Source organism: Colletotrichum higginsianum, chromosome 4, assembly GCF_001672515.1.
Source record: "Colletotrichum higginsianum IMI 349063 chromosome 4, whole genome shotgun sequence".
Taxonomy (NCBI): domain Eukaryota; kingdom Fungi; phylum Ascomycota; class Sordariomycetes; order Glomerellales; family Glomerellaceae; genus Colletotrichum; species Colletotrichum higginsianum.
The window spans coordinates 3,350,977-3,375,430 of NC_030957.1; the positions used below are offsets into that span (position 1 = coordinate 3,350,977).

Consider the following 24,454-nt stretch of genomic DNA (forward strand, 5'->3'; position numbering starts at 1 on the left):
TACCTTCCCACACCTGTCAAGCCTTTTTTCTTACGACTGGGAGAGTTCGCGGTCACCAAGATGGGAACCGGAAAGAAAGAGGCGAGCCGAAAGGTTCGCCAGGGCAAGACCGGCGATGGCATGGGCAATGTCAAGGTGAAGGGCGAGAACTTCTACCGGTATGGTTGTTCCCTTCTGAACAGGAATATGCCTGAGATCCAGTGACAGGCGGCTAACGTAGCGATCACAGCTCTGCCAAGCGGGTGAGGCAACTCAATATGTACAAGGATGGCAAGCCCCAGCGCAACGCCGACGGCGAGATCACCAAAGCCGCGTCGTACCAGAGCCGAGATATCCCTACCGCCCGGATCGAGCCCAACCGCAAGTGGTTCGGCAACACACGCGTCATCTCCCAGGAGAGCTTGACTGCGTTCCGTAGTGCCATGGCGGAGAAAGCCGCGGACCCCTACTCGGTCCTGCTGAAAAGCAACAAGTTGCCCATGTCGTTGATCAAGGACGGTTCTGAGACCAACGGCCTGAAGAAGCACCAGGCCAAGATGACGATTGAGACTTCTTCTTTCGGAGACACATTCGGTCCCAAGTCGCAGAGGAAGCGCGTCAAGATTGGCGCCGGCTCCATTGCCGACTTGGCCGGCGAGGTCGACAAGGACCTCGACAGCTACAACGACCGCCTCGACCAAGCCAAGCTGCTCAGCGGAAACTCCGGGGCCGGCCCGGACGGCGAGGACGAGAGCCATGTCACCATGTCGATCGAGCCCATCTTCAACAAAGGTCAGAGCAAGCGTATCTGGAACGAGCTGTACCGCGTGCTCGACTCCTCAGACGTTGTTATCCACGTTCTGGACGCTCGCGATCCTCTGGGAACGAGGTGTCGAAGTGTCGAGAAGTACCTCCGCGAGGAGGCCCCCCACAAGCATCTCATCTTCGTCTTGAACAAGACGGACTTGGTGCCTACGAGTGTTGCTGTACGTTCATCCCCGCGTCTTTCTCCCTTGCCATCTCTCCCCGAACGAAACCCCAGTGTCTTTGTCAGGAATCCTTTCGCACATCCGTTGCCCCCAATGAAAGGGTCTCCGTTAAACACTGGGAAAATTGAGGGCCGTCTCGCTGTCCTGGTTTTCGGACCAGGGCTGATGGGGTCCGTTTTGGATCTCCCATCATGAGATGGAATTGCATCACTTTGAGTTGAAGTCTGCCAGTGCTCTCCCGAGCCTCTCCATGGCGGTATTTCTTAGTAGCGAAGCATACATATCTTCAACACCATGTGTTTTCAACGTTGGTTTGCGGCAGAAGCTGACTTGACCCAGGCCCGTTGGGTGAAATACTTCTCCAAGGACAAGCCTACGCTGGCCATGCACTCGAGTCTGACCAACCCCTTTGGTAAGGGTAGTTTGATTGAGCTCTTGAGACAGTATGCCAAGCTTCACAGCGACCGCAAGCAGATCTCAGTCGGTCTCATCGGCTACCCCAATGTCGGCAAGAGCAGTATCGTCAACACCCTGAGGAGTAAGAAGGTCGCCACCGTCGCGCCTATTCCTGGTGAGACCAAGGTGTGGCAGTACATCACCCTCACTCGCAAGATTTGTCCGTACCCCCTCACCCTTCGATCATCCATCGTTCACATGCTGACTTGACTTGACCAGACATGATTGACTGTCCCGGTATCGTTCCGCCGTCGCAGACCGACACCCCTCAGGACTTGCTCCTCCGAGGTGTTGTTCGTGTTGAGAACGTCGACAATCCGGAGCAGTACATCCCAGCTGTCCTCGCCAAGGTCAAGACGCACCACATGGAAAGGACATATGAGCTCAAGGGCTGGAACAACCACATGGAGTTCCTCGAGATGATTGCACGAAAGAGCGGTCGTCTGCTGAGGAAGGGAGAGCCCGACCTGGACGGAGTCGCCAAGATGGTGCTTAACGACTTCATGCGTGGAAAGATCCCTTGGTTCACTCCTGCTCCTGTCGAAGAGGAGGGTGCAGAGACGAGCGAGGGCATCGAGGGGCGTAGCGGCAGACTCGGTGAGATGCCTCAGAAGCGAAAGCGCGCCGCAGCAGACATGGCCGAGAGTGTCGCCGACACTTCTATGGGTCCCTCTTCTGTTGGCAGTGACAGCGACGAGGAAGAGGACGGCGACGAGTTTGAAGGTTTCAACTCTGGCGATGACAAGCCCGATGGTGATAAGTCCTTGGGTGAGGCATCGGAGGGTGTTGAAGACGATTCGGACGACATGATACCGCTCGACGAAATATCAGACGATGACTCAGAGAGCGAAGATGGCGGTGACGGGGCGGCATCGGAGACGAGCTACAACACGTCCGTCAAGGCCATCTCTGACCGCAGTGCCAGCAACGCCTCCAAGAAGAGGAGAAAGACCTGAACTCATCAGGCCACAGTCTGCTAGACGAACATCTTTCGCTGCGACGCCGAAGTTTCGGCAGCCTCACCTGTGAAGGTGGGAACATGGCCAAAATTGGGACTGCTGACTCGAGAAGAAGAGGGAGATTGCCGTTCGCATTCGGTCGGACGGCCCAAGAAGAATACGTCCGTTGTTGTCAGCCGTGAGATGACGGGGCCATTGAAGGTCCAGCTGGGACACGCCTGTTCGGTTACAACCCTGATTTGTTTCCAGATACTGAGGCTGTTGTTGTCCGGCACCCGAGTGCGGCTCTTCCAGGCCTATGTGGCCGGGGATCCCTGAGGCGTGTCTTCCCGCGTGTTTCTCAAGTTGAGCACAGACTTCCAGCCGCGAGGGGGTTTCCCAAACATCTCTCTTCCCTCTCTCTCTCTTGTCTTGAGGAACCGAGCATGGCGTTATTACCGTATGATACCCCCATTATGTTGTCTTGAATGGCGAGTTGCCATCTATGGAAAGCTGTCCCATTCTTCGACGTGCCTCTTTCGGAGACTATAGGCGCCAGTCCTTTCGTTCCCCAAACTCTGATAAAAAGAAAGACAATATCATAGAATACCAAACAACAAAGAAGGATGACGACTTGATGATCGTCAGTCGGTTAAAATATACACTCGGATTCAACCGATAAAAACTTTGATTCCTTCTACTCCGCGTTCTTGCAACTACTTACCTATATGCTATCGCCACAAACCCCGCAGTCGTTCGCTTCACTGCTTTCCCCCTCCCTTGCGTCGTTGACCCTTGACGGAGTCGAAACATCAGGCGACGGCGAAATTGGGATTCGTCGACGAAGCCATTTAACCTTCCGCAGCGTTTAGGTTCGTCGTCGCAACTAAAGGAGTGAAGCAGGAGAGTTTGTTGGTGTCTCTCCTCGAGCTTCCGTCTCAACCGGGCCCGAAGGACGCCCCAGCTTCCTCCCCTTCGTTCAAAAGTTTGTTTCTGCACAGAATTTCTTCCTTCCTACTAGCGTGGCGACGAGGTTTCTCTTCGTTTCGTCTAGTGTACTGTACCGTACTGTGAATGGCCTGCTCTAGCATCCGGGCTACCGATCGCAGGGTATCGATCGTCTGAAAATGAGTCGTGTTCATTCATGACCTTTTTGGCCGACACACCTTCTCACCACAACGACTGACTGACGACTCCGGGAACACACCTCCGGCCACGCAGCTTCGACCTCTCACCCCCAGTTTCCCTCCGCAAAATCATGTCGACGAAGCGGCGTCGACCCCACGTGTACTCAGTACCCAAAGTTCCGATTCGCCGTTTCTGCCTTGTTTTTTCAAGTCGACACCCTTGTCCCTCCTCTTCCTGTAGTTCTCTTGCTCCTCAGGGAACGCTTCAAGCTTCACGGAAACGCCCCTCGTTCTCCGTTTTCTGCTCTTCCCTCTCTCCCCCTCCACTCCCCCGGATGTTTCTTCTCCCCATTCGTACCATGTCTACTACATTACTCGAGCATTCCGCTCACGGATAACTGACTAGTCATTCGCTTCGAGGATACTTTTTTTCTCACGTTGTCGTGTCCGTCGAAGGTTCTGTGTGTGTATGTGTGTGTGAGTTGCGCATACGGGGGCCGTGTCGATTTCCCAACCCCTCCTCATCCTCATTCGCATCTCTAACCATTGAGAGAAGAGAAAATGTCGGCAAACATTCAAGCTTTGAGGGGGTCTAGAAAGCATAAAGCCATGAAGCATTCCTTCCGCTGGTGCTGACGTTGCTTCCCCCTCGTTCTGTCTCTTCTTCACACCCTCTAATCTGATGGTTGTCCGAAACTATCTTTTTCTACATCGGAGCCAAGAGGATCAATAAAGTCTTGAGGCTCTCCCCCAACCCATTCATCTTTTCCTTTTCCTCGAACTCGGGCCATCCGTTGCATCGATTCTGTTCCTGAATCTTTTCCTTGGCCGAGTGACGTCTGTTGTCATCACCCTTATTCCTTGCTTCCACTTCTCTTGTAACGTTCCGAGGCTACGGCCAAAGTCGAAAAAAGACAGACACCCACGATGCGTCTCTCTGTAGTCACCGTCATATCCCTGGCCACGAGCTCTCTCGCTGTGGCCTTAGTGCCCAGGGAATCTAACAGCACATTGGTGGAACCAAACCACAACCCCGGAGGCGGAGGAGGAGGAGGAGGAGGAGGAGGTGGTGGTGGTGGTGAAGGTGGTGGAAAAGGGGGTGACAAATCCGCCAAGCCCTCTGCCACTCCCACTCCCACCGGTGGTCCCGGCGGCGGCGGCGGTGGTGGCGGTGGCAGTGGCGAGAATCCTCCCGGCGGCGGAGGTGGTGGCAGTGGCGAGAACCCTCCCGGCGGCGGAGGCGGTGGTAGTGGCGAGAACCCTCCCGGCGGCGGAGGTGGTGATGGTGGCGGAGAATGCAAAGGAGGCGGAGGCGGAGGCGGAGGCGGCGGTGGTGAAGGTGGTGGAAAAGGGGGTGACAAGCCCGGCAAGTCTGCCATGCCCTCTGCCACTCCTACCGGTGGTGGAGGCGGCGGTTCCGGCGGCGGCGGCGGCGGTGGTGGTGGTGGAGGCGGCGGAGAGTGCAAGGGAGGCGGTGGTGAAGGCGGTGGAAAAGGGGGTGACAAGCCCGGCAAGTCCGCCAAACCCTCTGCCACTCCCACCGGTATTGGAGGCGGCGGCGGCGGTGGCGGTGGTGGTTCCGGCGGCGGAGAGTGCAAAGGAGGCGGTGGTGAAGGCGGTGGGAAAGGGGGTGACAAGCCCGGCAAGTCCGCCAAACCCTCTGCTACTCCCACCGGTGGTGGAGGCGGTGGTGGAGGCGGCGGTGGTGGTGAAGGTGGTGGAAAAGGGGGTGACAAGTCCGCCATGCCCTCTGCCACTCCCACCGGTGGTGGAAAAGGGGGTGACAAGCCCGACAAGCCCGACAAGCCCGGCAAGAACCCCGGAAAGAACCCCGGCAAAACCCCCAAGAAGAAGTGCGCCAAGCTTCGGATGAAAGCCAAGGGCACCGTCACTGGGTGGATCGGCCAGCTTGAAAGCGGACAGCTCAGGATCGGTCTCAAGCCGGTAAACTTCCGCTTGGAGAACGGCCAGATCGTCGACTCCAAACGACGCGGCATGTGGTGGACACGTAAGTTACCCGCCCCTCCTCCCTTTTACTTCTTTCCCCACGGCCATGGCCCATGGAAGCTGACAACGCCGCTCCTCAGCCCCTACCGAGACGCTCCAGTGCGACCCGGGCCAGAAGCCCGACAAAGGCTGGGCGACCGGCTGTGACGGCCAGTTGATGTTCCAGAACCAGACCAAGTTCTTCCAGTGCGAGGCCGACAACCAGACGTACAACCTGTACAAGAAAGACGATCAGGGCGTCAACTGCGGCGAGGTCACGTTGCACATGACATGTGGCCGCGGAGGGGGCGAGAAGCCTCCAGGCGAAATGCCTCCACCTCCCGGCGAAATGCCTCCCGGAGAAATGCCTCCACCTCCCGGCGAAATGCCTCAACCTCCCGACCAGATGCCTCCACCGCCTCCCGACCAGATGCCTCCACAGCCTCCCGCCGAAGGGGGCATGCCTGCCGCCCCTTCGAATCAAACCCAGTCTCCCACGAACGGAACTCAGGCCCCTTCGAACGAGACCGAGGCTTCTCAGAATGCTACCGGGTCGAAGCCGCAAATGCTCAGGCTATGAGCTTTCGTCGAACCCTGTCGGCTCGAAAAGCTGGAGACGTGTGTTCTTGAGAAGAAGAAAACACTCGTTACTGATTGACTGCAGCCTATGAAAGAAGTCCACCAGTCTCGAAGAAAAAAAAAAAGGGTCGTCTTATGTCTTGGTCCCTGTTAGTTTAGATCAAAGTCCGGGCTAGCGGTTCCAAGGCACTTTTCTTTTGCAAATAGTAATGACGGAAAATAGTTTCGTTTCTTGTACCCAGGTTGAATAGACAGACATCCAGTACTTATTACATGCCCAAGGTCGAGGCCATCCGAGACCCTCCCTCGTCCGAGTCCCAAAACCTAGAGCCAGCAAAGCCCATAACCCCCCCCCCTTAGCCTGCTTGCCTTGCCTGCCTTTCCCAAAGGATCGGGCTAAAGATTTCTCGTCCCAACTCTACTTCAGTCGGAAAAGTCCAGGTCGCAATACTCGAACAGATCTCCCTCGTTCGGGATGCCAAGCGTCTCGTTCGCCTCCTTCATCCAGTAGGGCGTCGGGCCCGACTTCGTCGTGAAAGGCGGCGCCTCCTCCTCCAGCAAGACGTCGTCGTTGCCTTCGCCCAGCCGGGCACCCATGAAGGCGTCCTTGCCACCGGGCTTGAAGGCGCTGGGCAGAGCCGGAGACACCTTCTCCAGCAGGACGTCGTCGTTGCCCTCGCCGAGTCTGGCGCCCATGAAGACATCCTTGGCGCCGGGCTTGAAGGCGCTGGGCAAGGCTGGGGCTTCCTTCTTCTCCGCCTGCATGCTCGCGTTCTAGGCGGGGCCAAAGATCCAGGCGGCGGATTGGGACTCCTCGAAACCCTTGAACTCGCCATTCTTGCCCCACATGGCCTTGCCGGTATTGGAGGACTCGATGTTGCGGATGTCTTTCTTGGAGAGGATATCGCGGGTGATCTCACCGTATTCGGTCTGCTCCTTGTAGGCGATGGGCTGCGGCTCGCCGGTGTAAGGGTCGATCAGACAGATGAAATCGCCAATGTCGAAGGGACCGCGGTAGCCATGGCGGACGGCTGCGCGTGCGTTGGCCAGTTGGCCGGCAACTTTCTCGGCCTTGGATACAGGCTGGCTATTGGCGACAGGGTTCGCATTGAGGGTCTGAGGTCCGGGCTGGGAGGTTACGAAGGGATCGTCCTGAATCAGCGAGGAAATCTGGTGGCGAGGGATAGGGGGGCCGGGTCTGCGAGGGGAAAGAAGCGGGGCGACGCTGGCGGCTGCCTCGCCAAGTTGATCCTGTTCTTGGTCGACGCTTATGGTCGAGTTGGTTCCAGGGACTCTCTCCAGAGTCGAAGACGGCGGAGGTCCGACGTTCTCAAGGGAAGACTCGACGGTCGGGGGGCTGCCCGACGTGACTTGCTTCAGGGGACTCGGGACGTTGACCACGCTGGCTCGTCGGTGCTTATCGGTATCTGATGAAACAAGAGTCAGTGATATTACAAGAGAAGTAAATACCAGATGACTCGTTGATCAGGAGGATGAAAATGATGAAGGTCGACTCAAGCTGATGAAAAGGGGTAAAGGGGCAAGACTCACGAAGCTGCGCGCGAACAAGACGCGTCTGTCCGGATGAGGCCGCAGTCACCATCGGATTCTGCGTCGGATCGCCGCTGGGACCAGCTTGCATCATGTCGGCTTGGAATAGTCAGTAAAATAATCCAGTGCGCGATGTCGAAAGCTCCGGATGAGACTTACGAGACGAGTTCTGCGGAGCTGAAGAGCCCATGGCTGGACCAGTAGGGCCCATAGGCGAGTCGGTCTGTTTGCCTTCCATCTCTACTATGGGTAAGCAAAAATGTATTGATTCATGGGAGGGATCTCTTTTCTTCAGCAAGGAAAACTCACTCGTCTGACGTTGCGTAGGTGAAAGTGACGAAGTTGAAGCAGGTGAAAATGCCAGTGCCGGTGTTGTGTCTGCAGCGACTAGAAAATTTCAGTTAGAATTGTTTTGATTTTTTGGGGTCGGGTAGTCGTCTGGGTGAGATTTACGCGAGAGGTGCTGAGTATTCATGGCTCTCAAGTCCGCGTTCAGACGTGTTGTTGCTGTTGTTGTTGGCTGGGTTGGCTGAGCTCCCTCGGCTGTGGTCGTCTTGAACGTGGGATCTGCAGCAGCTGGAAGCGATCAGTATGTATTCCATTTCGGAAATTCAATCCATCCTATGGGAAACAGCAGGTATCAAATAGTTCCACGTGTGTATCTGAAGGCTTCTCGAGCTCACCAATATCTTGAGCTCCCACCGCCGCAGACCCGTCAGTGACGTCGGAATCAGATGCAGCCATATATGATTTTCGAGACGACTGAGCTTGGGGAAGGGCTTCCGCGTCTCCATAACCATCCCGGATTCTGAGATCCTGAAGCCTGTCGAGGGATGTACCCAAGCCATTGCCGCTGTTAGTATCGCGGTGCTGAACCATGTTCTGGGTGCGCCGCCGATTGGGTATGACGGGCCTGCCAGCGACTTGACCTGAACGACGCCGCTTCTGCGCTTCGGCTTGCGCCGAGTAGCTACTGGAGCCGTTGTCCGTACCTCCCTGAGAATGGGCACCGTCCACGGAAGGGTTCTGAGGCTGACTCATGATGACGGAAGATACTGCGAATAGCTGATCGAGGGAGCGAGTATCGCGTAAGGTCTAGAACCGGTTCGAGTTCTTTGTGTTCGAGAGTGGTTGAAAGAGAGATTCTTCCCTCGAGATTTCTTTGTGGGTTGAAAAGACTTCTCCCCTGGCAGTCCTTCAGATTTGTGTAAAGTGGAAGGTAAAGAGGTAATGGTGAATGAAAGGCACGGGGGGGCATAGAAGATGAGGGGGGTTGACAAAGACATTGGCCGACGGGGAACCTCACGGCATTGCAAGACGCGTGAGTGATGACGATCCTGAAGCGCATTAGGGGCTTGTATGTACTCTAAGAGAAAAGTATCCAAGGCATAGGATACATTGTTAGGCTGTACGTAGCCAAAAGGGGAGGACAAGTGGGAAAGTTGATGTAAATATAAGTGCAGCTTGAAGGAAACATCTCTCACATCTCTTAGCCAGTGTTCATATTTCCACTACACCTGTTGAAGCCACAGTCACTAGTGTTCTGTAGGCCATCGTAGCCTATCTAAGTAGAAAGGGGTGAGCAAAAGGACAAGAAAGGAGGCTAAGGATGATGACTTGTCCTCCAATCTGCACCATCATCTAGAAGAACAATGTTTTATTCTTCTTTGGGAATACATACACTCTCGCGATGTTGCTGAGAGGCCACGATGGTAGACATGGACGAGGGCAACCCACGGTGACATCCTTTTGGAGCAAATATTCCCAGTTGAAGACATCTTTCTTCGGATGTGTTGGCTCTGCAATTTCCTTCCATCAATCAAGGGTGTTCTTATCTATCGTAGTATGAGGAACCACGGGACATGGTGTTGACAGTTCCATACGGTTTGCCTAGAGCCAAAATCGATATTCCCGAGCGAGAACAAGCGCTTCTGAAAAATCCAGTCTCGTTTCGACATAGACAACATTGTCCAATGGGGTCATAGACATGAATCAATCCCGAAGGCCTCAAGTGCTGGTGGCGAGGATCTTTTTCTTAGCTCGCGGCGTTTTGTATGCATTTACAGGAAACCTTTTTGACCAGGACTTTCATTGCGGACCACATAAGAAATAACTTGTAGACCCTTCTACCCTAAAAGCCATGAGCTTCGCTCCAGGGTTCTGCTGTCTGATGTTGCACAAGAAGTACATGAGGTGAAGCTTCGATAAGTTGTGCGGGGAGCCAAAGATTTTCTGCTGGCCCAGAGAGTCGACAGTGAAATGAGCGTGTTGAGTATCGGATTGTTTGAAACCACTGACAAAAAGACCCATGAGAATCAAGATTAGTTGAGGATACATTAAGAGCCAGGAGGCTATGAAACAAGTTCTCTTTCCCACGCGATCATTATCTCTTCAGGAGGTCTTCAACCTGTGAGGTGATGTCGACCATGGGGAAAGCTGTCCTATTCCCGGCAGTCGATCCCATGACAGGAGGGTCCGCAAAGAACTCCTCAACCATGTAGATACTGTTTCCGACTTGCACTGCGGCAGTAACAGTGCCTCCTTGTGCCAGAGGGGAGTCGTTTGGCACGGTGCCTAAATGCTCTGCTGACTGCCATGACCCATCTTTAGAGCGCAGGACGGTGATTCCCTTGGTGTTTTCGGCCACGAGAAGCACCCTATTGCCATATACTGGCGGCAAGTATATAGCGTCGGTCATAGCCAGTGTCGTGTTCGGCGATCTAGGGACAAGCACGGGACTGCCTTTTTCGGCTTTCATATCGAACCGATAAAGTTGGAAATCCTCGTTGCTATTGGAGAGAAGAATGTTCCCAGTTGCAGCGAGCCCCGAAAAGCCGATCTTGGTGTGGTTGACTTTCGCAGGTAGATACCAAGGAACGACGGCAGAGCCCTCGCGGTCCACCTTCAAGATGGTTCCCGGAAACGAACCGACGATGTATGTGTTTCCGCGGGGGTCGTGCCCAATGTCCTGGAAGCCAGCGTACTGGCCCTTGGACACAGAAGTTATGTTTTTGTTCCATAGCACCAGCTTCTTGGCAGCATCGTACTTGATGATAAAGTTGTCGCCCGATATGTCTTGCCCACCTGTGTTAAAGGGTGCAGCGGCATCGACTACGATGGAGACAAGCTTGGTAAGCGGATCAACTTGCACGCCGCCTATGTGTAGACTGGGATTATGCGTGATGCCATCGAACATTATGATGTCAACCATCTTTTCCTTATACGGATCATAAACGGCAACGCTGGCGTTGAACAAGGACCTGACAGTTGTTTTAGCAATACTACTGCTAGGCTTGCCAGAGGAGACAAACCCAAAGTATAAGATGCAATTTTCAACGTCCCAGTCTGCATTTTCGGGATAAAGTTGGTATTGCTGAATCGTGAAACTCCCTTTTTTGAGCGGGGCGCATTGTCTTGCTGGCTGTGGCGTGCCCTCGACAAGCGACAGCTTGACGAGAATGACGGCCAGGACGCCGGTCCAAAGATCCAGGAGATCCATCAAGGCCTCTCAGTATAACGTCTGCGGCGATGGTAACGGCCACCCTTCCAGAATTGTTAGAAAACGTTGTAAGCGCGGGCGGTTGGCGAGGCCTCGTTGCAGATCGAAGGGCTACTGCCTACCAAGTATTTATCATGATAAACCTTTGAGTGAAAACTGCGAGTTCGGTAGCCAGCGTTTGTTCAGAAGCAGCAGAATGCCTGCAGAGGAAAGCTGCCATTTTGACTCTCTTGCTTTATGTGTCTGCGTGCCTCGTTATGGCGGCAAGCAGCCTTGGATGGCGTGGAGACTTCAGGCACAGTCCCTGAATGATAAAACTCGGCAGATCAGAAAGCTTGTCCGAGTGTTTGGGGTGACAGGGGGTTGGACGTGTCGACTTCGGCAACGGCAAGACGTCCACAGCTCGATATTGGACGAGGTGAGATCGGTTCCAGGACCTTGACTAGATGTGCTGTTTGTTGCCTGTGGCTCCCATGTGAATAGTCAGGAGATGTTGCTCAGTACATGTATTACAGGGCCCCGCGCTCGGTGTCATCGTTCTGTGAGTTCGGCATGGCGATCCGCAAGCATAGCAGCCATCGAAAAGGACAACGACAAGTCCCTACAGTCGAGATCCAGAAAGGTTGATGGTGGCTTCAGCGAATAATATCGCTGCCGGCAAAGCACTGCAACGTGGGACACAGGGATGTGGTCGCATAGACTAGACTACCTGCACAGACATTGAGGTGGCCATGAGTGGTGAAGTTGGTCCAGGAGCAGGCTCACAGCAGTCCTTCCCCAGCAGTTGGCTCGTATGGCCTTGTTAGGTACGACTTTCATGTTCCTCGGGGATTGGCAGGGAGACGCCATGTTGAAGTTGAATCAAAAAACGAGTTCCCTTCCCTTCCCTTCAATTGTCAATCCTTAGGCAGGTAGGTACGGTACCTACCTATTTCAGGTACCTACCTAGGTAGGCAGGTAGGTTGCTCTCTGCCGAGTGCCTACTTAATGCATCGGTTAGACTCTAGCCTCTTTCGCTGATCCAGCCCCCATCAGGACTGCACTAACCTGCAATCAGTAAGGCGTAAGGCAGGTAGTTTTGTGCTGGTCCACTCTGCGCTAACATGTCCGGCCGCGAGGTGCCTTAATCCAACACGATTCGTCCTGACTCTCGGCCATCATTTTCATCCTCATTCTTTTGGTTGTAGACGACACCAGCCGACTCGATTTCTCCCATCACTTTGATTGAAACAATCACTATGTTGGTTGCGCAACCCTCTTGTACTGTTTACCACACAGCTGCTAATCTACAGGCAGGGTAGCCTTGTTGTCCAAACTCAACTCGTCATCGTTCAAAACCATCATGATTATGTGAGCAAATGGTCAGCTCGCGAAGTTTGTTTTCGCTGCCTCGACGTATGCCTTTGCCTTATCGGGCTTTACATATCCCCTCATTCGATGCAGAAATATGCAGGCCTTGAATCTAGTTTTTTAAGAGATTACATGCATGTAACAGTAAAACACTTGCCCAAAACCCCGTCGGCCCTTGCTTCAGATAAAGCGCCCTGTCGACCGAGGAATGGATCGTCTACCTAGCTCACAGGTTTTGTCGTCCCATCGGCTCAACGCATCACGGCGCTCCGACTGTACATGCATCTTATGAAGCGGCGTCACGGACCACGGCAATCGGTTGATTACGAGCCTTTTCGTCAGCCCAGGGCCGGGTTCTCGTCGTGCCATTGTTCGTCCCGGAGCCTGACGTGCCACAGCATATGGCCATCATCAACGTGAGACTCCCTTGTTCCTGATTGAACTCCCAGCCATATAGGGTTATCCACTCGAGAACCTCTCTTCCTCCTAGGGGGACGAGGGATAAGCTAGCAGGATGCACGCTCCGTGAAGGGCTTGTTCCTGTGAGTGGTCGATCGAGAACAAAAGTTATCGGACGGCCCGTCCCATGCACCTTGGTGTAATTAGCCAAACAACAATAGCAACACTCCACACTACACTACCAAGTACCTAGGTATTTGTATTTTTGATTTACGGTCCTTCTTTTTCGATGTACAACAGCAACAGCGCCTGCGGGCTGACACATCTAGCATAGCAAGCCCAACGCGATGCAACGTCAATCTGAGTCTGGCGCCGCTTGACCTTGCCTTGCCAGCCACTGGAAGGAGGCCAGCGCCTAATCCAATGTTCCATCCCAAGACATGGCGCAACGACGCAATGCTACCACACTGAGCAGGCTTAATGTGTGACTCTTGGGATCATACATATTTCGTCTGTTCTGTCTCGTCTCATTGTCTTCTGGTGGGGAGGGGCTCGCTACCCTCAGCCTTTCCGCTCAACTCGCCCCCTGCGTCTTTTCATCCTTGTTTCCGGCCCCTTCATCGTAAAGTTCATAGTCTTCGTCACTCGGAAACCTGCGATTTCAGTCCGATTCCACCTTGTTGACCCCAGAGGACCGGATTTTCTGGGCATTGAGGCTTCAAAATGAAGAGGACAACGCCGCGGGACAGAGTTGCCGAGTCGGCCTTCGCCTCCGACGACGAGACGGTTGTCGTGATTCAAGATGGCGTTGCTCTGAACGCTGCCGGTCACAGGGATCAACTTAGACGCCAATACGGGTTTCTTGGGCTTGCCAGCATGGCCCTCACCGTAGACAATGCCTGGGTAGCCCTGGGCTCTTCCATCTCTGTGTCCATTCGTAAGTACAGGCTGGGCCTCGCAAGGTGAATCTCTGAACGAGCCGGTATTGATCTAGTCAACGGCGGTCCACCCGGTATCATCTACGGCCTCCTGGTTGCCGTCTTCTACTATACTCTCATTGGCCTGAGTCTGTCAGAGGTGCGTCTGCCCCATCCTTTCAACCCCGTGCTGCGGACAAACTCCTAACGCATCGCCATAGCTCGCCTCGTCAGTGCCCACAGCCGGCGGCGTCTACCACTGGGCGACTATCGCAGGAGGTCCTCGGTGGGGCCGAGCACTCGGGTTTTTCACCGGCTGGATCAACTTCTACGGCTGGCTGTTTTCGCTGGCATCCCTGCTCCAGATCTCAAGCAACGTCGCCGTGAGCATGTACGCCGTCTGGAACTGGGATCACTATGTCAGCCAGCCATTCCACGTCTACATCGGCTATCTCATCACTCTCTGGGGGTCGGCTGGCTTCGTGGTCTTTGCCAACAAGTACGCACCGTACACTCAGCATGCGGGAATGTGGTTCGTCTTGATCGGCGGCGTCGTCACCATCATCGTACTTGCCGTCATGCCTAAGCAGCATGCGACCCATCACTTCGTGTGGGCATCTTTCGACGAGAATAACGCTACAGGATGGTCTGGGGGCGTTGCTTTCCTGCTGGGCGTTCTCAACGGTGCCTTCACGATTGGCACCCCGGACTCCGTCACCCACATGGCAGAAGAGATGCCCCATCCCAAGAAGGACCTTCCCAAAGCTATACTTCTCCAGATATTTCTCGGCTTTCTGTGTGAGAAGATCGAGAACCGGCCTTCTAAACATGAGCTGACGTATGGCAGACGCTTTCTGTTTCGCCGTTGCGCTGTCGTATGCCATCACCGACATCACGGCTCTCCAAGGCGGCTTCAACTCATTCCCTCTGACCAACATTTATATGCAAGCCACTACCAGCTCGGCTGGTATCCGGAGTCCTGGCGCGGCCTTTGGACTCTTGTTCATCATGCTCGGCTGTACTCTGACGTGTTGCGTGGGCCTGACATTGACGGTGGGCGAGCCCTTTTCTCTGAATGCTGATAACGAAAGCTCGATTATGCCAATAACTGAACACCCGCCAGGTATCGAGAGCGTACTGGGCCCTTGCCCGAGATAACGCGGTGCCCTTATCCAAGGTGTTCGCGCGAGTCAATACAAGCCTGAGCTGCCCCGTTTGGGCAACCTTGTTCGTTTGTAAGTCACACTCACGCCTCTCGAGGACCTCGCCTTCAAAACACTGACAAGACAGGTGTCGTCGCAACCGGTCTGGGTGCCATACCGCTCGGCAGTTCAGCAGCTTTCCTGGCACTGGCGGGCTCGTTCATAATCCTGACATCTGTGTCTTACGCTATCCCATTCACCGCCAACATGCTCTCGGCCCGGAAATACTTCCCGCGAGGGCCGTTCCACCTGGGAAAGGCCGGGAACATCATAAACGGGCTCGCCGTCCTCTTTATCGTACTGTTTGATGTCCTCTTTTGTTTTCGTGGGTTTTCCCTTGCAACAATGCATCGTCAGAATTTACATGCTAACTGGGTAACCAGCTTTCGTGCTGCCGACGACGGAAGCGACGATGAACTGGAGCGGTGTCATCTTGGTAGGCACAGTTGCCATCACAGCCCTTTGGTGGATGGTGCATGCAGCTGAGCACTATCCTGGCCCAAAGGTGATGGACTTGTACATTACTACCGTCGGTGTGGCTTCAAAGATTACGAAGGCAGACAGAGCTGGGTTCACCGCAACAGAAGTCAAGGCAACAGAGGTCATGTAGCACACCCTCAGTTGATGCGTTCATAGGGATAACAACGATAGAAACGATGACATTCAAGCACAATGGAAGCGACAGCGAGAACGTTCAAATGGTAGAACTGCCAGTACAAACTACCAGGCAATATGAACTGCCAAGTCGTTGAGACTCTACCGATGATTTCTTATCATTCGAAGCCCTCTGAGAATTAAGCACCCATCAAAGTATATTCCAGGAGATTCTGAACACTGCGCAAATCCGTCCCTCCCTGCCTGATGCAATCATTACCTTGGAGGGGTGTTGCAATCTATCCAAGTAGCCGTAATTGACCATGTACCTTCCCCAACGGACAAGAATCCCGCTCTCAGGTCTGTTTCTCGCCGGAAACCCCAGACAAAGGTCCAGCCTCGTTGTGATGCACGCTGGCCTTGTGCGCTCCGTCGGTGTGGTGATGTTGGTCTTCCGCCAGCTCATAGAGAGCAGGGAAAGGCTCCACGTCGCGGCGCAGCAGATACTTGTTGGCGTACCACGGCAGCTTGGAAGTGTAATACTCGGCATGGTCTTTGCTGCGGACGGAGAAGACGCTGTCCAGCTCCTCGAGGGTCAGGTTCTTGGTCTCCGGTAGCCAGAAGTAGGCCACGACGAAGCCAAAGATGTTCCAGCAGGCATACCACATGAAGGCGCCGGTCGGGCCCCAGCTCTCAATGAGTGAGGGCCAGGTGAAGCTAATTATAAAGTTGAATCCCCAAGTGACGGCCGTGGCGCTGCTCATTCCGATGTCACGAATGTGCAGCGGGAAGGCCTCGGCGCTGTAGGTGAACGGCACTGGGCCAGCACCTGGGGAATAAACCGCTGCGAAGAGGTAGATGCCCGTTACGATGCAGGCAAGTCTTGCCGTGGTTCCCTCTGGGATGTAGAAGCTGAATCCGGTGAAGAACAGACAGATTGACATCAAGGGAAAAGTAACCAAGAGGAGGTTCCTCCGGCCGAAAGTGTCGATGGTATAGAATGCCGGAAGAGCGAAAACCCAGTTGACCAATCCCATTCCCATCGACACGAGCAGAGCTGTGCCTTTGTCAAAACCGCTCGTCGTGAAGATGGCTGTCGAATAGTACATCCTGCGTTGGTTGTTAGCATCATTGCGAATAGCCTCAAGCGAGGTGGCCGGTCACTTGCATGGCATTGATACCTAGATTAGTGTATGATACGTTAGCAATCATGTGACAAATCCCGTGTCGGTGTGAAGGAATTGAAACCACGAACCGCAGAATTGTTGCATGAACATAACAAAGTATGAAGCCATCGCCGCCCGTCTGTTTCTTCGCACAGTGAAAAAGTCCTTCCAGTTACGACCACTCCGGGCCTGAGTCTCGATCTCGAGAAGCTTGTATGCGTAGAACATGTCCCTTGCCGCCTGAATAGGGTGGTTACGAAGTCTCAAATTGGACTGGAAGGCCTTTTGATACTTGCCCTTCTCCATGTACCATCGTGGACTCTCGGGACAAAAGTAGACCTACTCAACGGTCAGATAATCATTGCACACTCACACAGAGAAACGGACAGAGACAAGGTCAGAAGGTGGCAGTAAAAATATGGCAAAGCCTTACCTGTACCATCACAACCAAGGGGGGGATGGATGTACTGGCGAGCATCCATCGCCACTGGGTGTTCTCTCCTAGGAAATCAGTGTCCCTGAAAGCAACGGATACTATGAAACCCAAGGCTATTCCAAAGGCCGTCCACATCTGAATAACTACTAGTCAATACGGCAATGTTAACTTGACAGGTCAATGCCATCTTACCTGCCACATCATTGTCAAAGCACCGCGAATGGTCTTGGGTGTGCTCTCTGCCGAATAGACGGGCGTGGTGCTACTCTTTGCACCAACGGCGAATCCGAGCGCGAAGCGAGCAATCAGAAGATTGTACCAGCTGGGGGAGTGTTTTAGCGGGACCCAATCCAGGAGTTGACTCGGTGTCTTACGTATCGGCTGCGGCCATCCAAAATCCGGTGACGACAGAGAAGAAGCATGAGATGAAGATTGTTCCTCGTCGACCGGTGTATTTGTTGAGCAAAGGAGAGCTCCAGCATCCGATCAGCGCAGAGCAGAGATAAGGAGCGCCGTTGATCAACCCCTGCATTGCAGCATCATCTTGTATGTCAAAAGTGTTGTAGTAAAACTCCTGCACCGTTGTTAAGAGTTGCTCATCGAGAGTGTTGGTAGAAAAGAGTGTACCTGGGCGCCATTGACGGCTGTCTGATCCATGCCCTGTACTACAGCAAAGCGGTATCAGTTTCCCCATCGAACTCAAAGCGGTCTTGGAGAAGAAGGAAAAAGGACACTCACCAATAGCGCTACCCGCGCAAAGCGCGCAGAGAAAGTAAAGAGACTTCGGCTGACTCCAGCGATGGGTTACTTCTTTGCGAAGCACTGCCTTTTCCTCGTCGTCCAAGGCGGTGATGGACTCAAACCCATCAGGTTTGTTGATCACCTGCGCAACCATTGCGCCCTTGCGGAAGATTTCTTGGTGCTCTCGCAATCCTTTCAACTCAGTGAAGCTGTCAGCTTCCGCCATAAGCTCATCGGGGGTGAGTCCGACGAGTGGATTGCGGAGCAGGGCAGCAGTGGAGGCGCGTGCCCCCTTGTCTGCAGTTCCAACACTGCCGGAGCTACGAGGACCAGTATAGGCCTCCTCAATGGGAGGAGACTCCGTATCCGCCTTGGGCAGAGGCATGACTGATTGTGACAATCGTGGCAAGTTAAGGGCTTCTGGTTCGGAGCTCTACACAGTTGTGCCCGAGCAATGAAATGCCAGGTACAGAACAGACAGTACAGACAGGTAGGAAGGGCGTGGAGGAAAATATGAACATAGGGAAAACTCGAGCCTTGGTGCTGATGTCGGTGTACCTTAAATAGTCTGTGAGCGTCAACGTTTCCCCAGTATATCTACGGCACGGGGCATCCATTCATCAGACCCTGATGAGCACCGGGAAGAGGGGTGTTTGCTGAACTGGCGATATCATACATTGCTACGGGCCAATGTCCGCACAGCATCAACATGGAGGAGTGGAACGACCAAGGAAAAGTATGGAGAGAAAGGCTCGGCCACAGCCTTGGTTGCGTATTCCACCCGACCACCATGACCGCCTGGCCTAACCTTTGCGAATCTCTATCCAAGCCGAGTAAGTTACGGTGGAGAACTGGTCGCTAGAATGCATTTCTAAGTCACTGGGCCGCCGAACAAGGCTAACCGACGACAGAGAAGTCGCGGAGAACCGCGGGGGTGGATACAGTATTACCTCGAATCCGGAGAACCGCAGCCGTTGCGCGATTTCGTGTTCCACTTGGATGCGTGATGTGCTGCACAGCAGTTGCAGGGGCGCCATGAAGTACCGCGGCGGTGGAATTTGCCTTCAACACGGCCCTGATCCTCGTTCGTTCTTTCTTTCCCCTTCTCCTATTCTTCCCTGGCACCGAATGGACGGCAGCCTCGCGAACAACGACCGTGAAATCAAATCAAGAGTTAATGCCGAGTACCTAGATCCAACTCGGCAGGGCGTTCAGTAGCGGACTGTACCCCGAGTGGCGACGGAAAGGTGAGTGCTTCTGGAAGCGTGGGATGGGACAGGCCATAGTTCAGCCGTGCCACAGGTAGAACGTCGGCGTGCGTTCGTCTGCGTGTCAGCCTCCAAGATGACGGCCAAGCGACCGATGGTGGTGAACGGATGATGATCGGCAAGGCAGCCAAGCGGCACCCTCGTGCTCGGCGGTGGGGGCTCCGACTGTAACCCGCAGCGAATTGAACCGATGAAAGGCAGGCATCATTGGACTTTTTGGATGTAATTCTCGGCAGACGGCGCGGCATTCGTCATACCCACGAGTGAGCGGCAAACAGACGGGGGTCGGAAGTTCACAAATGCTTCCAAGACCAGTCGCTTTGGAACTGTCATGCAGTAGCAAGGCTCTACATAGCAGTGATCTGAGGAAGTCTCGGGGAGCTTTTGGTTGGATCATATCCCAAGACAAATTCTCGTTGGCTAGGCAATGCATGACTTCATACCAAGCCCTGGACAGGGTCTGGGCCATGATCCGGATTCTCGAGCACTGGAGCAACTGCCTGTTGAAGTATTTCAGCAGTAGCCAGCCGGACCATCCATTAACTCGGCCGGATTGATGGGATTGGCTTCGTCTGACTCCTTAAACCTGCCCGGCGCGCATATCCGACTGTCTCGGGCAGCGACTGCTACCAAAATCCTTCTGTCGTCATCGTTTGGGGAATAAGACGGACATGAAGCAGAAGCACGCGTTCTGTCCTTCTGCTTGTGCATGGAGTCATCTTTGCTTCGACGCCTCATTTGGGGCGGTAATTGCTGGCTGAGACTCTCGCTCCTGTGCTAGGGAAATCAAGGAAAAGAATTGGCGAAAGCCTCCTGATGACCTGCGGAAAATCCCACGCCGTTCAGCTTGGCCTTCTCGCAACTCTAAACAAATGGTCACAACCGGGCGAGAGTCTGTCTGGCATACGGGGGCTTAACGTGTCCATGTTTCTGCTTGAAGCCGTGGTCGCAGAAGTACCAACAGCCCACGTAGAATTGGTGACTATAGAGTCTCATTAACTTCGGAAGCATGGCTGTTGAAATGAAAAGAAAAAACTCGTTTCCGGCAAAACCTCCATTTCCAAGGGAAATGCCCAGGGATACCTGTAAATCTCAGTCGTTCTTGTGCAAGGTTGAACAAAAATCAGGAAGCAGAAGCATCGAACATACGCTCATGGACATCTGTAGATTATGCGTTGGGCGAGCTGTTCGATTTCTCGCAGACTGGAGGGGCCCTAAAGACTTGCAAGACTGGTTTGTGATGCAAGTATGATGGATTATTGTACTTGGACAGTTTGAGACTACCGTCCTGCTTCGCGTAGGCAAGTCGCAACAGGGAATTGCGCACCTCAGTTTATGCTCTTTTCTGGCTTCTCAAACGACATAACGGCATACTGAAAGGTGCCGTTGGCATACCCCCGCCTCATGGCGCGGAAAGACTGCAAGAAGGCAATACCGTCTCGCCCCTGACTGAAAGCGAAGGCCCAAAGAGATGGGTTCTGAACGAGAGACCAGGTAATATCCCTAGGGGGAGTGTTAGTCTGGGTGCTGAACGCCTTTCTGTGTTTGGTGACTTACCAAGTCCTGCTCACATCCTTGCTGATGTCTTTTGGCCCTGCCAGAGTGGAAAGCCCGGCACTCTTGGCTAAGCCGACGTATTCTGGTTGAGTGCACAATGGCGGCAACAGCATACCGTCTGGCGACAGGACGTGTCAGCAAGAGATAAAACAGTCGAAGGTGAGCTGAAAAGCACGCATATGATTGCCCACCTTCAATCGGTTTGATGTCGTTGACAAAGTCGGTCTCGTTTATGCTCTCAGCCTTGAACCAATCTGCGAGCGCCAACTTCCCGCCAGTTTTGAGCACCTTGAACGTGTTCTCAAAGAAGAGGGGCTTGTTAGGGAAATGGCTCAGGGCCTCGCTGATCCAAACAGCGTCAAAGGAACCACCCTCCGCGGCGAAGAAATCGCCCATCTTCTCGGCGTCGAGCTCGATGAAGCGGACCCTGCCCCGGCCCAGGCGAAAGAAACCGTCACTGTCCGCCTCGACGTCGGGATTTTCCGAGTCCTTTTCCGCCTCGGCTTTGGTTAGCCGGTTGGCGATCTCAACCTGCTTCGTCGAGATGGTGATGCCGGTGACCGAACAGCCCAGGGTTGATGCGAGGTACCGGGTGGTGCCGCCGATACCGCATCCGACATCGAGGACTTTGCTGTTCTCGCCGACGTCTGAGAGTTTCAGAAGCAGTTGAATGAGGTTAACCTGGGCCTTTTCCTTGGTCTCGGAGCCGTCCTCCCAGTAGCCATGGTGAATGTGTTCACCCCTGAAATGGTCAAGTCAGCCAAGGGAATGTCTACATGTACAACCAGCAGAGCATTGCGCAAAGCCATAGCTTCTGTGAGCCACTGAATCCCCCCCCCCCCCCCGGTAGCTGGCACGAAGCAGGGGAATCGAGTGACCAAGCTGGGATGGGAGAGGGTGTCACGATATGCGAGGCGAACGAGCGAGACAAGACGCGAAAAAGCCTACCAAAGGCTCAGGTAGTAGTCACTGGCAAGGTCGTAATGGAGTTTGATCCTATCCTTGAGGGCCTGCATGGTCGAGTGAGCCAGGCCGAGGGGAGTGTCATATTGCTGGCTGAGCTCCGTGTTGGGGTTCTCTACGGCAGCGACCATCGTGAGAAGTGCAGGGAGGATTGGTGTCGATCTAAACGAAGTGAGTATAAGTCGTTGCCGAGGGGAAAAGGCTTTTTTTTTTTTGTCAATTGGTTGCGAAAGTGCGTTCGGAGCTGCTTGTCGAATGGGACAAAATGCACAGAGATAGGATCGACAGAGACGGGCAGCAGACAGGTAGCTTCCAGAGCTTCAGAGCTTTGGGAGACTAAATGGGAGCTTCCCAAGCGAGGTGGGCCATATATTCGTATTACATGTTGAGTAGTGGTGAGAGAACAAACACGTCATGTTTCCGTTGAGTGAAACGGGAAAGCTAAAACACCCACCTGCATGAAAAGCAAGCATGTTGAGTGAGGCCAGTCCGTATGCGTCTCTACTAAGGTATTTTGTAGGATAGGGATCAAGCCACTTCACCAGCCTCACGCGGCTCAAATGCTGATATAAGCAGACGGTCCTTCTGGTTCCAAAAATAACCGGCAGTAGACCGATACCAAGACCAGTCCCTCAGCCACTGTCGCGCCAAACCAACCGGCGGCGGCACATGCTACATCGTGGCAGTGCCCATGTCCAGTGCCGGCTACCGTGGTGGGGCCGTGTGGAACCCCTTTCCATCTTGTCAGGGGGAATGCAGCCCAGCCTCAGCCCAGCCCACGTCCGCGTAAGCTCTTTACCTTGCTTGTTTACGTATATGCCGTGCGACCATTTGTAGGAAAAAAGAAAACTGTAAGGCCTTTAACGTACACACATAGCCTCTGGTTTCTGCAACAACGACAACAACAACGACGGAAAAAAAACCACATTCGTTCTTAATACACATCCGGCCCACCCTTCGCCCGAACTCATCGGGAGGATATCCCTCTGCCGTTGTTTGCTCATTCGCCTACGTCTGTCGCTATCGATTTACATCACCACCACCATCACCACCAACAATAACACGAACGGGAACAGCACGAACCCATGGCCCCCGTTCCTACTACGACGGCTAGGCAGAGCCTCGCCCACGCCGGCGCCGTTGCCTCGCACCTCTGGAAGCGCGCTGCCGTCGTCGTCCTCCCCGAGGTCGCCCGCGCAACCACCTCCCACGCCCTCGCGCGCCGCAACCTGACCGTCAACCACACCCAGGGTGTCACTTTGGGAATCATCGGCGCCTACGCCGTCATCATCGCCATCCTCTGGAACGTCCCCTTCCTCCGCCAGGTCCTGTGGCCCTTTAAGATGCTCGTCATCGCCTTCCACGAGTTCGGCCACGCCATCACCGCCTGCTGCACCGGGGGCAAAGTGCTGTCCATCACCCTCGACCCCAACGAGGGTGGCGCCACCCTCATGAAGGGCGGCAAGCAGGCCATCACACTTCCGGCTGGTTACTTGGGCTCTTCGCTCATCGGTGGCCTACTCATTTTCTGCGGGTTCAACATCAACGCGTCAAAGATCGCCTCCATGGTACTGGGCGTCTGCTTTCTGTTGACCCTGTGGTGGGGTAAGAAGGACTGGCTCACGATTCTCACTGTACTACTCGCGGTTGGCCTGCTGATCGCGGCCTGGTTCATCTCACACGCTCAAGCGCTGAGATTCGTCGTTGTAAGTCGTGTTGCTGCCTCCGCCATCGTCATTTCATGGACACAGCTGACCCTGTTGCCAAGCTCTTCATCGGTGTCATGAGCTCCCTCTACTCAGTCTGGGATATCTGTGACGACCTCATTATGCGCAAGGTCAACAGCTCCGACGCCAGCGTCTTCGCCCAGCGTTACGGTGGCTCCTCTCGTTGCTGGGGCCTCATCTGGTCCGTCATCAGCGTTTGCCTAATGGCCATCGCCATCGTCGCGGGTCTCGCCGCCTTCCCACAGTCCTTCGCCGAACAGGAGAATGATTCCAAGAACTTTCTGCCCACAAGATGATTTCTACCTGAACCGAGAGATGTTCAAGCCACTGGCTCATAAAGAGTGCCGTGTCACATTTACCGGCATCATTATACTCGAGCCCTTTCCCCCTCCCAAACAGATATCGAGGCATCGATATTTGGTCACGAAGAACTATAACGAAGGATTTACACGGGCGCATCGCATCGTGTCCTTGTGATAGCAGGCTCGTTTTATTTTTCTCTCCCGACAATTTGTCGGTGATTCCCGTCTCGTCCGCGAAGGGCCAACCTTGTGGGTACAATACAGTATGTGTCATCCGCCCACATTCCGATCTACAGGTCGTGGGTCGCAGGTGGAGACGCGGCGGCGGTGCCGTGCTTAGTCGGATCTATCGGCGGGTTTCGACGATGACGACGACGACGACGACGACGACGACAATTCTTGGAATAGGATTGGCTGCTGCTGGATAAAGGCTGCGACTGAGCAACGGTGAAGGTTGCCTTCGCATAGCAAAGGATTTGAAACAGCAGCGTAATTGGTCTAGCACACCTGCACTCCGTCTTCGTCAGTTTGCCAGTCACGGGCCAGTCCCTAGGCAATTCGATACCACACTTCGCCGATGGAATTTCGGGAGAGTCTTTTGTATGGGGCTATGAATATGAAATTTGATGAGGGACATTTGTAGATGAGCACACTGGCTTTTAAGGCTTGAGGATAAGCAGTAGCTTTACGACTTGGTCCTAGCAGCAGTATATGAGCATGATGGTCAC

At 54.1% G+C, this 24,454-nt stretch overlaps 10 protein-coding genes across 10 annotated transcripts; 4 read left to right on the forward strand and 6 right to left on the reverse strand.

The window, feature by feature from the left end:
* Positions 1–60: 60 nt before the first annotated feature.
* On the forward strand, positions 61–2,380 carry CH63R_06323 (NGP1NT domain-containing protein; the record flags this gene model as incomplete). Its single annotated transcript, XM_018301298.1, has 4 exons — positions 61–158; positions 230–965; positions 1,308–1,584; positions 1,644–2,380. 4 exons carry the CDS (start codon positions 61–63, stop codon positions 2,378–2,380), a joined length of 1,848 nt encoding a protein of 615 aa, XP_018159148.1.
* Positions 2,381–4,416: 2,036 nt separating this feature from the next.
* On the forward strand, positions 4,417–6,055 carry CH63R_06324 (PAP2 superfamily protein; the record flags this gene model as incomplete). Its single annotated transcript, XM_018301299.1, has 2 exons — positions 4,417–5,497; positions 5,577–6,055. 2 exons carry the CDS (start codon positions 4,417–4,419, stop codon positions 6,053–6,055), a joined length of 1,560 nt encoding a protein of 519 aa, XP_018159149.1.
* Positions 6,056–6,477: 422 nt separating this feature from the next.
* CH63R_06325 (uncharacterized protein) lies at positions 6,478–6,819 on the reverse strand (the record flags this gene model as incomplete). Its single annotated transcript, XM_018301300.1, has 1 exon — positions 6,478–6,819. The coding sequence occupies one exon, from the start codon at positions 6,817–6,819 to the stop codon at positions 6,478–6,480; it is 342 nt and encodes a 113-aa protein (XP_018159150.1).
* Positions 6,820–6,828: 9 nt separating this feature from the next.
* Positions 6,829–8,646, reverse strand: CH63R_06326 (uncharacterized protein; the record flags this gene model as incomplete). The annotated part of the gene is made up of 4 exons (XM_018301301.1): positions 6,829–7,481; positions 7,606–7,704; positions 7,765–7,848; positions 8,289–8,646. 4 exons carry the CDS (start codon positions 8,644–8,646, stop codon positions 6,829–6,831), a joined length of 1,194 nt encoding a protein of 397 aa, XP_018159151.1.
* Positions 8,647–9,988: 1,342 nt separating this feature from the next.
* On the reverse strand, positions 9,989–11,104 carry CH63R_06327 (Tri14-like protein; the record flags this gene model as incomplete). The annotated part of the gene is made up of 1 exon (XM_018301302.1): positions 9,989–11,104. The coding sequence occupies one exon, from the start codon at positions 11,102–11,104 to the stop codon at positions 9,989–9,991; it is 1,116 nt and encodes a 371-aa protein (XP_018159152.1).
* Positions 11,105–13,576: 2,472 nt separating this feature from the next.
* On the forward strand, positions 13,577–15,582 carry CH63R_06328 (Choline transporter; the record flags this gene model as incomplete). Its single annotated transcript, XM_018301303.1, has 7 exons — positions 13,577–13,790; positions 13,848–13,930; positions 13,992–14,568; positions 14,618–14,823; positions 14,894–15,005; positions 15,061–15,297; positions 15,356–15,582. 7 exons carry the CDS (start codon positions 13,577–13,579, stop codon positions 15,580–15,582), a joined length of 1,656 nt encoding a protein of 551 aa, XP_018159153.1.
* Positions 15,583–15,922: 340 nt separating this feature from the next.
* Positions 15,923–18,294, reverse strand: CH63R_06329 (Hexose transporter; the record flags this gene model as incomplete). Its single annotated transcript, XM_018301304.1, has 7 exons — positions 15,923–16,659; positions 16,822–17,071; positions 17,166–17,303; positions 17,361–17,490; positions 17,543–17,742; positions 17,796–17,833; positions 17,907–18,294. 7 exons carry the CDS (start codon positions 18,292–18,294, stop codon positions 15,923–15,925), a joined length of 1,881 nt encoding a protein of 626 aa, XP_018159154.1.
* A 1,759-nt stretch (positions 18,295–20,053) lies between these two features.
* Positions 20,054–20,338, reverse strand: CH63R_06330 (uncharacterized protein; the record flags this gene model as incomplete). The annotated part of the gene is made up of 2 exons (XM_018301305.1): positions 20,054–20,260; positions 20,327–20,338. 2 exons carry the CDS (start codon positions 20,336–20,338, stop codon positions 20,054–20,056), a joined length of 219 nt encoding a protein of 72 aa, XP_018159155.1.
* Positions 20,339–20,505: 167 nt separating this feature from the next.
* CH63R_06331 (methyltransferase domain-containing protein) lies at positions 20,506–21,828 on the reverse strand (the record flags this gene model as incomplete). The annotated part of the gene is made up of 4 exons (XM_018301306.1): positions 20,506–20,680; positions 20,735–20,852; positions 20,926–21,476; positions 21,683–21,828. The coding sequence occupies 4 exons, from the start codon at positions 21,826–21,828 to the stop codon at positions 20,506–20,508; spliced, it is 990 nt and encodes a 329-aa protein (XP_018159156.1).
* Positions 21,829–22,782: 954 nt separating this feature from the next.
* Positions 22,783–23,720, forward strand: CH63R_06332 (uncharacterized protein; the record flags this gene model as incomplete). Its single annotated transcript, XM_018301307.1, has 2 exons — positions 22,783–23,403; positions 23,466–23,720. 2 exons carry the CDS (start codon positions 22,783–22,785, stop codon positions 23,718–23,720), a joined length of 876 nt encoding a protein of 291 aa, XP_018159157.1.
* Between the last annotated feature and the right edge of the window lie 734 nt (positions 23,721–24,454).